Below are 16,050 nucleotides of genomic sequence, written 5' to 3' on the forward strand. Positions count from 1 at the left end.
TGTGAGAGCCAGAAATCTTGATTGTTTGTTTCTGACCAAATACTTATTTTCCACCATAATATGCAAATAAAATGATAAAAAAACAGACAATGTGATTTTCTGGATTTTTTTTTCTCAGTTTGTCTCCCATAGTTGAGTTCTACCTATGATGTAAATTACAGACGCCTCTCATCTTTTTAAGTGGTGGAACTTGCACTATTGCTGACTGACTAAATACTTTTTTGCCCCACTGTAACAAGTTTCTGCAGAACAACGGGTCAGCTAAATGTCTTCTTGTGACTACCACATAACTTCATAGAACTATGATAGGATTCCTAATATCACTAGGTTGTACACCATCCACTGACATTGAGGTGTCTCCTGAAAGGCAGATAAGCGAAGTCCTGCTGATTATGGCTGCAGTTGTGTCCATGTATCCATGGTTCTGGAGAAACACTATGTCAAGAACGCAGTGAAATATGTGTCCCTATTAAGGACGCCTTTCACATGGTCTTGTTATCCTATAGGAACATACATGAAACAAGTACATTTGTAAAAAAGTTTAAACTATCCTTGGCCCGATAAGGACTCGTTGGTTGTTTAAAATTCCTTCTGAGGTTTACGTTGCCTTTTTATGTTTTTTTATCCTCTTATTCTTGCACTGGTAGCTGTAGGTTCTTGATACTATAATGTAACTTTTATGTCGATCTGGAAAAATGAGTTATGAAAGGGAAATCTATTTGTACCTTCTTAGTTCAATGTCGATCTACGTTTAGGCTATCTTTGCATAGTTATATATGTTTTTATCGTTTTGGCATTTGTTTGACATGTTTACATCTAGATACCATTTTGAGTGTGGAGCCTCCTTTGACAATGGAGGCCTATGCTAGATTTATTTTGCTGGCATTCTTACCATTGCAATGACGATATAAATGGGCAATTTCTACACATTTTTCATTTGACTGCATGGACATTGTCTAGAAGTCCAAATCTATTTCCAGGCTGTTCCTCCAGGGCATGATTTAGTTTGAACAGTCCTTCTGTGCCACGCCATGGTGCACCAAGCGCCGATACTTGGTTTTAACAGTGATTCTGTGCTGACATAATCCCCTTTAAGTGTCAACACATACCTATAAAGGTGCACTGAACTGTTTGGCCACACCAATGGTGCACAAAACACCTCTACTTGGGTTGAACATTCATTCTGTGCTGACACTCGCCTTAAAGGATATCCTGACTTCTCCTAAAGTCTTTAGTGGCCCAATGGGATTCTGTCTGCCCAGCTACTGGAAATGACGACAACCTTCTCTGGGTTCAAATTCTTTTTTTCCATTTCCCACGCTGGCTCCTCACGGGCAGATCGTTTCCCCAGTAGACTCCAATCACATGTGAAGACTCGCTAACAGGTCCTCATTTGGCATGACTTGCCTCCAATGCAGGGTTAGACCTGTTTTCAGTCATTTTCTGCATAAACTGAGAAGCACAAGTTGCTCTTACTTGCTTCTTACAGACCAATAATATAATGGTCTAGCACCTCGACTGATGGGCTCCTTCTAGGCTTCATACAATTTTGGCAGCTTAGTGTTTTGGCTTTGCCAGGCTCTGGTACTTTAGCTGACGCCAGGCTCTTTTTGCTCTTAGTTTAGTAATGTAGTGTACCTTTTGAACGAACTCCTCTCTTCTGTGAGATCTTTACAAAGTAGTTGTCCCATACATGAGGATTAAGCTGCCTCTTCTTCTCCCTTGGTCTTGATCAATGCAATTTTGAAAGATGGTTTTGATAGTTGCTTCTTCTTTTTGTAAGTCCTAATTCCCCCATGATGGTTGTATGGATGTGCCGATTTACTTGCAAGTTGTTAATTTATACCTACGTAATTAAAGGGTGGTTTTGACATTCACCTTCATGAGGACATCATGTGCTGATGAGATCTGAAAAGGGAAAGTCACTTAGCTTGAGGTATTTGTCCATTGAGGCTTTCATTAAATGAGTTAGTTGGTAAACTTTTCCATAGTTGCATAATTGCTTTTGCAGCCACATTTTAAAGCGCAACCAAAATGACCGGAGCAGTGCAAGAATGACAGAACCGCACGTGTCACACCCATGTGTATATATAGAATACATCGGGCTTTTATGTTGTTGTGTTTTTTTCAAAGTGCCAAAATTGAAATTTCAGTTTCTACTTCCATTACCAGTGGGAGTCCATATGTCACAAGTAAAGCAGGTTACAATATGGTAAATCTGATACACAGAGCATTGCATGAATTTTCATATAAAATACAGGGACGTGGTAGCTCTAATGCTCTGGTCCAATGAAGCACAGCAAGGGTATGTGCACACGTATTTGCAGCAAATTTTTTTGCAGCAGATTTTTCTGCAGCAACAACCAGAGTTGGCAGGATAAAACTACTTAAAATAAGGCCGGTTTCACACGTCTGTGGCTCCGGTACGTGTGGTGACAGTTTTCTCACGTACCGGAGACACTGACACACGTAGACACATTAAAATCAATGTGTCTCTGCAAATGTCAGCGTGTTTTCACGGACCGTGTGTCTGTTTGAAAAACACGGAGACATGTCGGTGTTCGTGGGAGCGCACGGATCACACGGACCCATTAAAGTCAATGGGTCCGTGTAAAACACGTACCGCACACGGATGCTGTCCGTGTGCAGTCCGTGTGCCGTGCAGGAGACAGCGCTACAGTAAGCGCTGTCCCCCCAGCGTGGCGCTGAAGCCGCCATTCATTTCTTCTCTCCAGCAGCGTTCGCTGGAGAGAAGGAATGAAAAATCATTGTTTTTTTTATTTTTTTTGTGTTTAAAATAAAGATCCTTGTCACCTCCCCCCTCGCACCCCCTGTGCGCCCGCCCACTGGAAATAAAATACTCACCCAGCTCCCTCGATGCTTCCTCTCAGCGCCGCAGCTTGTCCTGTATAAGCCCTCACGTGGTGCCTCTCATTACAGTGATGAATATGCGGCTCCACCTCCCATAGGGATCTTTATTTTAAACACAAAAAAAATTTAAAAAAACAATGATTTTTCATTCCTTCTCTCCAGCGAACACTGCTGGGAAGAAGGAATGAATTCCGGCTTCAGCACCAGATGCAGGGGACAGCGCTTATCTCTAGCGCTGTCTCCTGCACGGTCCGTGTGGTACCCAGGTGGCACACGGGCGGCACACGGCTGCCGCACATGTGCCACACTGATGTGCCACGTGAGCACACGGATAACTCCGGTACCGATTTTTCTGGTACCGGAATTATCTGGACGTGTGGGACAGGCCTAAGTGTGTTTTTAAGCATCTTTACTTCCCCCCTCCCCCCTTTTTTTTCCCATTTGTGTGAAAAACGCTAAAAGAATTGACATGCTTTTTTTTGGGGGGGGGGGGACAGTTTTGTTTGGCCAAATCTGCAAGGAAAAAAAAAAAAAATAAGCATGTGCTTGAGACTTCAGAAATCTACTTCACTGGCTCTGTAAAATGCTTTGTTTTCTTTCTGCTGAAATTATGCGTATGTGAACAAGCCTTAAAGGGCCACTGTCACCCCCCTCCAGCCGTTATAAACTAAAAGAGCCACCTTGTGCAGCAGTAATGCTGCATTCTAACAAGGTGGCTCTTTTAGTTTTAGGTTCAAGCATACCCCAAATAAAACGTTTTTATACTTAGCCACAATTCCGGTCTCTAGCCAGGTAGGCGGGTCCTCACTCCCCAGCTTGGCCAGCTCCTCTGCCGTCACTCACATCTTCCTGCGCTTTCTGCGCCGCCCCCTCAGCGCTGTTATCGTTTCAAATCCGGCGCCTGCGCTGTGTACTGGTGTCCTGCGCAGACGCAGTAAGCTCTGGCCGTCTGATGTAATGGCTGATACCAGAGAACAAAAGACATCCACAGAACACCAGGATGGATCTGCTGCACAGCAAATAGCTGTAGGACCTGCGATGACGTCACTGCCATGTGATTGCCCTAATTGAATTGAATTCACTGCCATGTGATTGAACCTAAAACTAAAAGAGCCACCTTGTTAGAATGCAGCATTACTGCTGCACAAGGTGGCTCTTTTAGTTTATAACGGCTGGAGGGGGTGACAGTGGCCCTTTAAAGCGGGATTCCCATCGCCAAGATCCTATCTCATCAAGTTGTAGGTGTAGTAATAATAATAATAATAGCAAATGCCTCCAATTACAAATGTAGTGTAGTCCGATTCGCTATGTGCAGGCATTGCAGAAGCTTAAATATCCATGGTTCCGACCACTAAGAGCTGTCTGTCTACTATATGAGTGGTCGTAACCATGGATACATAAGCTGCTTCATCTCTGACAACTGGGGTGAAGCTATGGTATCAGCCAAGAGTTGCTGATCTGCGCTGTTGCTGTAACTCCCATAGAAATTAATGATCTTTACAGACTCTCTCAGCTGATTCTGTTCTTCCACCTCCAGTGTTCAGAGATGGACGGACTTATTCCCTTCTGAGATGGAGATAACCTTTTACAGAACAGCATTTTGACAAATGGATGTAATTAAACAGATCTTTTTAGGCTAAGTTCATACGTCCAATAATCATCCGTTAGAATGGATCCAGCAGCAATCGGTTGTGCAGACACAACTTTTTAATTCTTTTTTTTTTTTTTTAAACTTATCGCGGCTGGATCCGTTGTTTTTCATGAAAGCTGTAGAAAACTCATTCGCTAAATAACCATCCGTTTTCTTCTATTTGTAACGGATCCAGTAAGCAAAATAAGGATCAAAGGATTTACAAATGAAAGAAAAACAGATTGCGAACTAACAGGTCTGTTTTCCATAGGATTCAATGTAAAAAAAAAAAGAGATTCTGCAGAGCAGTTTATAAAAACAAAAAAAAAAAACGGACTAAAGTTGTCTGCACAGTGTTTGCTAACGGATTGCTGCTAGACCTGTTTTATCTGATGATTACTGGGCAATGGGCATGTAAAAGTGTACACGTGACACAGCAACTTTTGTACACTTGTTTTTGTAATACTGGCTGTCCTATACTCCTGCTATGTATTCCTGCAATTTATCATGCTTGTAAATGAAGACGTCCTGTACACAGGGCCGTATTTAAAGTTTCTGCTGCCCTAGGCACTTTTAGCGCTGCCTCCCCCTTTGGTGAGTATGACACTATCGGCAGTGACTTTTGGCAATAATCGCTGATGTGAAAGTCGCCTTTTGCAGCAGATCGGGCAGTTTTTCTGCATGTGCCGCATAACGGATCACTTACAGCAACACTGCGTTCGGCCTCATTAATTCCCTATGGGATTTGTGGCACTTGCCATGATCTGGAAAATGCAGTACCATACCTCCCAACTTTTAAAGAAGGGAAGGAGGTATAAAGTTTGCGCCGCGGCAAATTTTAGGTCACGCCTCTGACCACACCCATTTCACAACTAGTCACACCCATATCCACGTTCCAACCACAGCCATTTAGCACTGCTGATCACACTGTTTTATATACAATAATTATAACCGAAAAAATATGGCCACAGTGCTCCATACTGTATAATGGCCACACATGATGCTCCATACTGTATAACGGCCACACATGATGCTCCATACTGTATAACGGCCACACATGATGCTCCATACTGTATAACGGCCACACATGATGCTCCATACTGTATAATGGCCACACATGATGCTCCATACTGTATAATGACTGCACATGATGCTCCATACTGTATAATGGCCATTGGCCACACATGATGCTCCATACTGTATAACGGCCACATGATGCTCCATACTGTATAATGGCCACACATGATGCTCCATACTGTATAATGGCCACACATGATGCTCCATACTGTATAATGGCCACACATGATGCTCCATACTGTATAATGACTGCACATGATGCTCCATCCTGTATAATGGCCATTGGCCACACATGATGCTCCATCCTGTATAACGGCCACACACAGTTCTCCATACTGTATATTGACACCCCCCCTCCTGTATGCATGGCTCATATTCACCTCCCTGTATGCATGGCTCATATTCACCCCCCCCCCATGCATGGCTCATATTAACCCCCCTTCTGTATGCATGGCTCATATTAACCCCCCTTCTGTATGCATGGGTCATATTAACCCCTCTTCTGTATGCATGGGTCATATTAACCCCCCTTCTGTATGCATGGCTCATTTTAACCCCCCTTTCTGTATGCATGGCTCATATTAACCCCCCCCTTCTGTATGCATGGCTCATTAACCCCCCCTTCTGTATGCATGGCTCATATTAACCCCCCCTTCTGTATGCATGGCTCATATTCCCCCCCTGTATGCATGGCTCATATTAACCTCCCCCCCTGTATGCATGGCTCATATTAACCTCCCCCCCCCCCCGTATGCATGGCTCATATTAACCTCCCCCCCTGTATGCATGGCTCATATTAACCTCCCCCCCCCCCTGTATGCATGGCTCATATTCACCCCCCCCCCGTATGCATGGCTCATATTAACCTCCACCCCCTGTATGCATGGCTCATATTAACCTCCCCCCCCTGTATGCATGGCTCATTAACCCCCCCTTCTGTATGCATGGCTCATATTCACCCCCCCGTATGCATGGCTCATATTCACCCCCCCCCCCTGTATGCATGGCTCATATTAACCTCCCCCCCCCCCCCCCTGTATGCATGGCTCATATTCACACCCCCCCCCCTGTATGCATGGCTCATATTCACCCAACCCCCCCACCCCCGCGGCGGCGGCGCTGGGGGGGGCGGTCGGACCGGACAAAGTGATATAAAAAAAAAAAACCTGCTCAGGTGCCACCCCCCCCGCATTGCCCCGCCCTAGGCACGTGCCCTCACGTGCCTAGTGGCAAATACGGCCCTGCCTGTACAGACCTGTCATCATCCTCAGTCTGCAGCTTGTTACCTGAAAAAACATTGACCTTGTTCAGGGTGCTCTCTCACATGCTTCTTTTGATGATAGCCCCTTTAAGTGTCCTCTGCTATCTATCAGCTAAGGTAGCCTAGCCCCTGCCCCTGCTTCCTTTCCTATCTCTTTAAATCGAACGAAAAAAATTTAAAAATATGAATTATAATTGTGTTTTTTTTTTTGTAGTTAAATGGATTGTGCATGGCATGGTAGGATGATTTTCAAATTATTTGCTGCATGGTTTTGCATGTAAGTTCGCTATTTATCTGCAAAACCATCAATACTTTGAAAAATGGCACACATTTGCATATTGGTGTTTTTTTACCTTACAACTGCTACATGGGTGATCGCCCTGATATGGAGACATTTGCTATGTGGGTGATCTCCCTGATATGTAGACATTAACACAAGAGTCGGTTTCTTTGTGCCATTCTGCCATCTAGTGGCTGCCAGTAGAAAGTTCAAATGGTAACTTTTACATGAGGAATGCACAAGTTTTTGTGGCCTAGCGGCCACATTGTCAGTCTCACACAATCCCAACGGTTGTACTAATATTGATAAGGGTCTTACCATCTGAAAAAGGAAGGAAGCCAGCTCACCAATGCTGCCAGTTTTCATCCAGAGCACAGAACAGCGTTGCTGCCAATTGTGGAATTGGCAATATTAGGAAAGTAGATCCCGCTTGACTGATCAAGTCTTCAGCTTTATTGTTGTAGTATTAAAACCTCATTATGTCAACGTGTTATCCAACAGCAGGAACACAAACGCGTTTCAGTGCGCACTGCATGATGTACAGAAACTTGTTTAAGGTGGCGATTCCATCAATGTAATTGAAATAATCTGCAAAAAGCGAACCACTCCTATAAAACTATGATTCTGGTAGCTACACACATCAAAGGTTCCTTATTGGAAGCAGGCTAGGAGACCACCATTCTGACAAATATGGGGTCCCTGTTTTTGCCACACAGTGCACCATTGGCACTTATCTGTCCCTGCTTCCCTGCATTACTCCTTTTTTTGACATGGAAGCTGTAAGCAGCCATCAGGCACAGACAAGCACTCCTGTGACCAACTGGCTTGGAGACAACACAGAACAGCATCGTGCACCACATGTGCCCCGGACTGTAAGGTGTGGATGCCTGTTTAATAAAAGAATGTAATGCATGACTCATTTTTTATTCTTTATTTCGCAGGTACATGCCTACATCATCAGTCACCTGAAGAAAGAGATGCCTGCAATGTTTGGGAAAGATACCAAGAAGAAGGAGTTAATAAGCAAGTTGCCAGAAATCTTCTTGCAGATCCAGAGAGAACACCAGATTTCACCTGGGGACTTTCCTGAGGTCAAGAAAATGCAGGTACTGATATCTCTAGAAGGCTGGGGCGACTTAGGCCGCTACAAACCAGGATTCATTCGATGCTTCAGTACAAGTGAATGGAGTTGCACTGCGACAAGTAAGACACAAAAATAATCTGACAAGGTTGGACTTTTTACAACTTGCTTTTTGCAGTTGCATTACCATCCAGGTTATAATGCGACCCCATTTACTTGCAATGTAGCATTGGCAGTGAGTGAATTTTGGTCTCACCGCAGCTTTCCTGGCCAAAATTGCTGTGTGACCCTAGCCTAAAGGGTATGTGCATGTGACGTCTTATACACACCTAGATGTAGGGGACGTGTGCTTGAGGAAGTGACTTGTGGTCCAGATTCATTAAAGTGGGGGCCTCCGCACCACAAAAGAAAATGAGACCGTAGGTCTTGCTGCAATTTATTTGGAAAAATCTGCTAGCATTGTGCAGTGAGATTTGATGAATCTTAAGAAATTTGTGAACTTGGCTTGTACTGGAAGCATCCAAGAATAAAATAATTGCAATCCATACTTATGCAGCTACATATAATTAGTGTATTAAAAATCCAGAAAAATTCAATATGTCAAATTTCTATGTATTCACAGCAACAACTGGAAATGTACGACTTCTCGAAATTCCACGCTTTGAAGCCTAAGCTAATTGAGGGTGTAGATAACATGCTGGCCAATAAAATCGCCCCTCTTATGAGTATGATTCGAGAGGAAGAGACCAGCATGCCACCACAGATGGTCCACGGTGGAGCATTTGAAGGGACCATGGAAGGCCCCTTTGGCCAAGGTTATGGAGAAGGAGCTGGCGAAGGCGCTGGTGAAGACGAGTGGGTGGTAGCAAAGGATAAACCGCTTTACGATGAGCTGTTTTATACATTGTCTCCAATCAATGGCAAGATTTCTGGAGTCAACGCTAAGAAAGAGATGGTGAACTCCAAGCTGCCAAATAGTGTTTTAGGGAAAATCTGGAAACTGGCAGATTACGATAAGGATGGCATGTTGGATGAGGAAGAATTTGCTTTGGCAAAGCATCTTATCAAGATTAAGCTTGAAGGCTATGAGTTGCCCAATGATCTACCTCCCCATCTTGTGCCCCCTTCTCAGAGGAAGCCAATCCAGGACTCCGAGTAATGAGCCTCACCCTATGGATAGGACGTCCAAGGAGATGGTCAGAAGACCCGTGCATACAAAGGCTCAGGGGATTATGGATAACATACTTTTAAAACATAGTCTCAACGTTTTTAAATGTACAGATTGTGTATTTTTTTTTTACTTCTAAATCTATGCTATCTAAATATTCCATACGTATGCTGTATTAATACTTCAAGTTTACATACTTGCTTTACAAGATCCTGATTTGTGTTGTGAATCTTCTACTATTACCAAGTATGTACAAGAATCCTCTGACGTAATTTGCGTCATCTTTGGTATTGCCGTGCAGTTTATATGTGACTTTATTAAACTTAATGGTAAGTGTCCAACCTAGAGGGAATGAGTTCTGGCTGAAGAAGTCAACGTGTATCTGTCAGGTCTCCTACCTATCCCAGAGAGCCGATACCGAATGATGGTTCTCCTGGTATGAAAGCTCCTACGTGAAAAGCTTCCTATCACTCCATGTTAGCAGGATGTGAAGAAATAGACTGCTTTTTAGATAGAAATGAGGAGTCAAATATAAATCGCCTGCAACTATCACTCCCACATCGAAGGCTAGTCGGGGTAGTATGGGAGACCAGACAGATGGGCTTTACATATGGTGGCCTCAGTAAGGTCCACATGTAACACCGACATGTCAGTACACCTAGTGGCCAAAGCAGCAGAAAAGGGAAAACCAAAGTTGTACTATTTGGCTGCAAGGAAAAATACGCAGGACATGCAATTTGGTTCCGAGCTATTCATAAAGGAGCCCACTCCCTGCACGCAAGGGTGATTATTGTGCCCTGCATGTCCACCACTACATGGAGAGGTGGAGGTAGCACATTCCTTGTTAATATACCGATCAGGCTTATTCTTTTCAGCCAAATCAATCAACAGTTTTCCTTTATGCTATTTTTCGATTTAGATGTGCTAAGCTTTTATCTGAAATATACTGCTCTTATGGCCTGTGTTCACACGGTGCATACCCAATGTGTTTTTTTTTTTTTTATTACCACAATTTTTCAAGAATGTAGCAAGAAAAAGCCAACCCCTCCACTTTGAAGTGAATTTCACTCTTCGGAAAACCATTTACAAGCAGGTCAATCTTATATAATTTATGTATCCATTCAAATCATCTTTGTAACATTCTGGGTCACTGGTTTCTTTGTGACCACTTTGAAAATCTTTAAAGCGTTTGTACACTTTATTATTTATTTATTTTTTTTCTATAAAGGGTTCTGAAATGCCCTGCAGATCTGTGGGGGTCCAGATTCTGAGACGACTCAACCCACTTGTCCGATGTGTGTTACTCCTACCTGAGCGTGCTCGCAGTGTGGGGCATTTTCTATTGAGCCCATGCGCTTCACTGTATGCACGCTCAGGCAGGAGCAGCACATATCAGATAAGTGTTCTGAGCGATCAGTGGGGGGTCTCAGAACTCTGACTCCCACATCGAACTGCAATGCATTTTAACACCTAGAAATAAAGTGTAGGCATGTCTATTAGGGATGAGCGAACATGCTCGGATAAGGTGTTATATGAGCATGCTCGTGTGCTAACAGAGTGACTTCATCATGCTCAAATACTATATTCAGTTCACCCTGTCTGCATGTCCTGGGCTGTTTGACAGCCTCAACACATACAGGGATTGTCAACCAAACAGGTAATCTATGCATGTGTTGCTTCAGTTGAACAGCCGCGAGACATGCAGCCATGGGAACTCATTTTTCAAGCACACTGAAGTCACTGTTAGCACATGAGCATGCTCAGATAACACCTTATCCTAATGTTTAAATCATCATCTCTTTCCTCTTATTTTCCATGTCCACAGAGATGAGTCCTCTGAGATTCACCCCACTGATGTGCAAAGTACAGCATGCTCGGAACACCACAATGTGAGTTGTAGGTCCACATAGTATCACGGTTTGCAGACCACTGATGTCAATTTTAGTGCTGACCTCCTACACATAATGGGAAAACTCCAGGAATATCCTGCTCCTCGTTTACTTGGGCTATGTTACACTTCATTTTTTGCTGTCTCTGTTCACATCAGCCCTAGTATTTTCATATCTAGCGGCAGAAAAACGAAAATGAATGACTACTGTGCCCCGGGCCCTTACAACCCATCTGTTCTCAATGGGTCTGCCAGGTTCCCGTAATGGTGACCGGCATTTTTGTGAAACAGGTAGTGCTACAATTAGATTTTTTTTTTTTTTTTTTTTAGACTGAGGCTTAAAACAGAGTCTCAAATGCAGATGTGAACAGAACCTTAAACTTAATGATTACAGTGTGTGTTCTATTTGTGTAGGGTTTATATCTCCTCTCTATAAATGATTGTAGATTTATAGAAGGGCTTATTTTTTGTTTTGTTTTGTTTTGTTTTGTTCTTTCTGCCTCATACAGTAAAATGATTTCTCCAAAAAAAGGAGATTATTGTATAAAACTGATTTATTTGTATTTTATTTTTTTTAATATTGAGACTAGATTTTAACGGGTAATGTTTTTTGTAGGGATGACGGCTGTTTCAGAAACTAGCATTTAACTGGAATTTCCTGACTTGAACTGGAATTGGCTTTGTGTATTTTACTTAAATAAAGTTTGTGCACTCGCACAGTAGACACGGCACCGTCATTATAACAAATGCGATATTGTACTTCTGCTAAATCTGTATATATGTTTCTGCCATTTCCGTACCTGAAATGCCTTAGTTTTTTTTTTATATATACTTTGTATCACTGATTTACTGTGACTGATCCGTAAATGCCAAGACTCCTCACAACGCTTGCCTTTTACACTGTTGGAGGGGTGAGCAGTTCGGAGATGTTTTTTTGCAGAATAAGAGAATGCAACATCCTAGAACTGTAATCTATATTATATGAAATAACTTTTTATTTTTTTACTTAGAGAATATTTTTCACTTTGGAAATATTCCATGCACTTCCGGAAAACACTCCATAGATGCAACTGATAGGCTCGTGTCTATTACTTCTCCTGGATCCCAAGTATATATGACTGGTGCTTCTTACACTTTGGACTGGCAGTCAGCTCTAATACTTCTCTGATAGGTTATAAATGTAGCTTTCTTGTTTTTTTAGCATAAAGGAGATTAAATTACATATAAATGTTAGTAAAGTGTATGACCCTGTAACTTTGTGTATGGCTAAAGTGACCACTGGTGAATAATAAATTGTAATACATTTTTGCTTTTAGAATTGATTGACACTAGTAGTTTTCTTTATAATGAATAAATCTATATAATATAAAAAAACACCTTTCTTTCCTTTTAAAAGGGGCTGTCCAGTGAACACAGGTTAACAAGTCATGACCCTATTGATCTGTTTATCCCTGTTAGGGCTCCTGCGAACTGTGCTGGGATAAGGTGTTATCTGCGCATGCTCATGTGATAAGAGTGTCTTCAGGCGTGCTTGAATAATATGTTCGAGTCCCTGCCGTTGTTAGACAGCCGCAACCAATGCTAGGATTGCCTAACAGCCGCGAGACATGCAGCCGCAGGGACTCGAACATATTAATCGAGCACACCAAAGACACTTTGTTAGTACCCGAGCGTGCTCAGGTAACTCCTTATCCCAGCACATTAATTCAACACTAGTGCTCGCTCGTACCTATATTCTATGGGGCTATTCACGTCTTTTTTTTTTTTTCTTTTTTTCCCATTTTCGATCCAAGTTGTCTAATTTCCATGAGATGAGAGTGGAGAAACTTTTTTTTTTTTTTTTTTCCTTCCTTCTATTCACGTAGGAGAAAAACTGATGCAAGTAATCAGGCGGCTTTTTGCAGATGTGGAGGAAATGGTCTCATCGCCATACCCTATGAATGGAGCTCTAGTGTGCACGCTTGACTGCGACACCAGTCATTGTTTATGGGGGAAAAAAAAAGCCAAATCCAGCGCTCGGCCCATAAGGTATGGATGGAGCAGAGGTCAAGCATGTCTACTTCTGCTCCATTCTTTCGGGGATAAATGGTTCCCCCATTTGGTGCAGATCTACAACCGATAAATACGTTATCACACATGTTGTTTCCACCGAGAGCCCCTTATAACTGGCATTCATGCTTCATGAAAAGTGGCTTTTCTTAGTACCTTTTTTCTAAATTGAGGTGTGTTCGCTTTTTTCTTTTTAATATATTTTTTGATGCTTTTTGACAGTATCATGTAGCATGCAGTGGCGTTTTCTGTAATCAGGATATTTGAGTTGCCCCTCTGTAAAGCCCTGTTCACACTAGCCATAATTAGGTTTGTTGCTTTCTTTTTTCATGCAGTAAGACTTGAGAAAATCCATACCACAGCCAAATCAGTGTAGATCCAGTAAAAACTAAAGCCATGATGCCAGTGCGAACCTAGCCCTATTTTATTCCAGCATGTTAAGGTCATTTTTTTTAGCAACATTTGACTATTTTTCACACTTTTGACAAATCGGTGTTGAATTTGCCTATGGTAAAATTTGACTTGATAATGAATCCATGGTAGAAATCTGAGGCTGAAATTCAAATTCTGCTTCTCATGTTCCCAGTGGAGTCACACATGGGTTCGATCAATGGTAATTTAGTGGAGGCAATTCCACAGGTTGTGTCGAGACTGTAGCAATGAATGTACGGTGGGCATAGTGTTAAGGGTTCACTTTTGCAGTAACATAAGGCTACCGCAAAAGCGGACCTGTAGAGGACGAGCAGTTCTCCGCAAAATGAATGGTCAGAAGCAGCGCTATAGGGACGAGCTGCTGAAAGTTCTGTGGCCCCCAATTCTAGAAATCGGAGAGAGACTCTGGTCAAATCCTCACTTTGTAGCAAGTTTAAAAACCATTTAAGTGCTATTAATACTAGAATAACTATGTATCTAAATGTTTGTTTTGTGCTTTGTTGAATACTTCAAGGTCAAACTATTATTTGCACACTAATTTAGGACCACAAAAATAAAACCATAAAAATGGAGCAGAAGTTAAGTGTTTGAATAAGGGAGACTTTCCACAAACTTTTTTTTTTGCAATCAGACTTCCGAACCAATCGGTCCGAGCACGTACTGCTAAAGCACTAATTGGCTGTGAGTATGACAGCCCCAGAAATATATGAAGCCATCGCACTAGTTCGGAGAGCCGCGGCCAGTCCTTGCATTGCAGTCGATGCTCGAACCGATTGCCACGGATGTCTAAATGAGTTATAAGGGCTCATTAAAACGTCTGTGGATGTCAGTTCATTCTCGGACCGCAATGCACGGACTCACCTCGGCTCTCCCGACCCAAGTGGCAAAGCCGCAGCCAGTCTGTTCTTTAGCAGTCCATGCACAGACCCATTGGCATAGACGTCTGAATGAGCCCTTAATGGTTGTGTCCCATCATTTTATGTAATGTTTTCTATATTGTCCTAGCACCCTTGCTAATGGAAGAGGACTTCCATTAGTGTCTGTACGTGTCCACCCTAGGACATAAAGGATACGTTCCCATAGAGCGAGCATGCAGCATACACTCGGCCACAAAATCCTCTTGAGTTTTATAGTAGCAGCATTGAATAAGGTTTTCTCAAAATTACATACATAAACTGCAGGGAACCAACAAAGTGGATGTGAGATCTGCAGCATGTCAGTCTTTGCATAGGGTGAAATATTGTAATCTATGCAATAAAAGGGGCTTGTTCGCCACTGGCGTATTTTCTCATGCAGATTTATAGTTTTCCCGCATGGCAAGTGGGATTGTTCCCCTTTTTTGGGGGAACAAATTATTACTTTTTTAATTAAATGCTTTTATTCAGGGCTAAAAATAATTTTTGTAATTTGGGTTTCATTAAAAAAAAATTGCACTGTTGGGCTTTTATAGGCTCTTGCTCCACTACAATTTTGTTGCGGTCTGCGATCATAAATCTTCTAAGAGGTGAAGAAGGGCTCAGATAAGAGTTACAAACTCTCCATGAAACGGTCATAGCGAACTGAGTTTTTCAGTTAAAGGGGTTTTCTGGACCTTTTTTTGCCTATGTGACAGCGCGGAGCCGCCTGTCAATCAACGTGATGTCACAGGAAGTAGGAGAATCGCTGCCAGGAGCGGTCATGATTGCTCTGAGCAGGGAGAGATCGGCACACGTCAGAACAGGCAGTTAGTTAACAACCTAGGCAATGTGCACACGTTGCGGATTTTGCTGCGGATCCGTAGCAGTTTCCCATGCATTTACAGTACAATGTAAACCTATGGGAAACTGAAACCACTGTGCCCATGCTGCGGAAAGTAACGCGCGGAAACGCAGCGGTTTACATTCTGCAGCATGTCAATTCTTTGTGCGGAATCAGCAGCGGTTTTACACCTGCTCCATAATAGAAAACCGCAGATGTAAAACCGCAGTGGAATCCGCTCAAAAACCGCGGTAAATCCACTATAAAAACGCAGCGTTTTTGCCCTGTGAATTTATCAAATCCGCAGTGGACCATTCTATGTGTGAACATACCCTTACTGTGCTTGGCCCCAAAAGAAAACAAAGGAGTATTCCCATCTCCAAGATTCTATTCCAATATGTAGTAGGTGTAATAATAATATTCGCAAATACCTCCAATTAGAAATGTAGTATAGTCCTTCTGATCCGCTCTGTCGCTTAGCCCATGTGCAGGCATTGCTGTAGCTTAAGTATGCATACGTACGAACACTCATATAGTGACAGTTGTTAGTGATCATAACCATGGATTCGTAAGCTA

The 16,050-nt window shown here is 42.6% G+C and overlaps 1 protein-coding gene across 1 annotated transcript in view; it reads left to right on the plus strand.

The window, feature by feature from the left end:
- Nucleotides 1-12,630, plus strand: part of EHD4 (EH domain containing 4) — a 77,310-nt gene extending 64,680 nt beyond the window's left edge. Inside the window, exons 5-6 of the mRNA XM_077263987.1 lie at nucleotides 8,061-8,225; nucleotides 8,823-12,630. Of these exons, the coding sequence (XP_077120102.1) occupies nucleotides 8,061-8,225; nucleotides 8,823-9,359 (702 nt within the window). The 3' untranslated portion in view covers nucleotides 9,360-12,630. The remainder of the gene's footprint in view (nucleotides 1-8,060; nucleotides 8,226-8,822) is intronic.
- Nucleotides 12,631-16,050: the final 3,420 nt, after the last annotated feature.

Source organism: Ranitomeya variabilis, chromosome 1 (genome assembly GCF_051348905.1).
Source record: "Ranitomeya variabilis isolate aRanVar5 chromosome 1, aRanVar5.hap1, whole genome shotgun sequence".
In the NCBI taxonomy this organism is placed as follows: Eukaryota; Metazoa; Chordata; class Amphibia; order Anura; family Dendrobatidae; genus Ranitomeya; species Ranitomeya variabilis.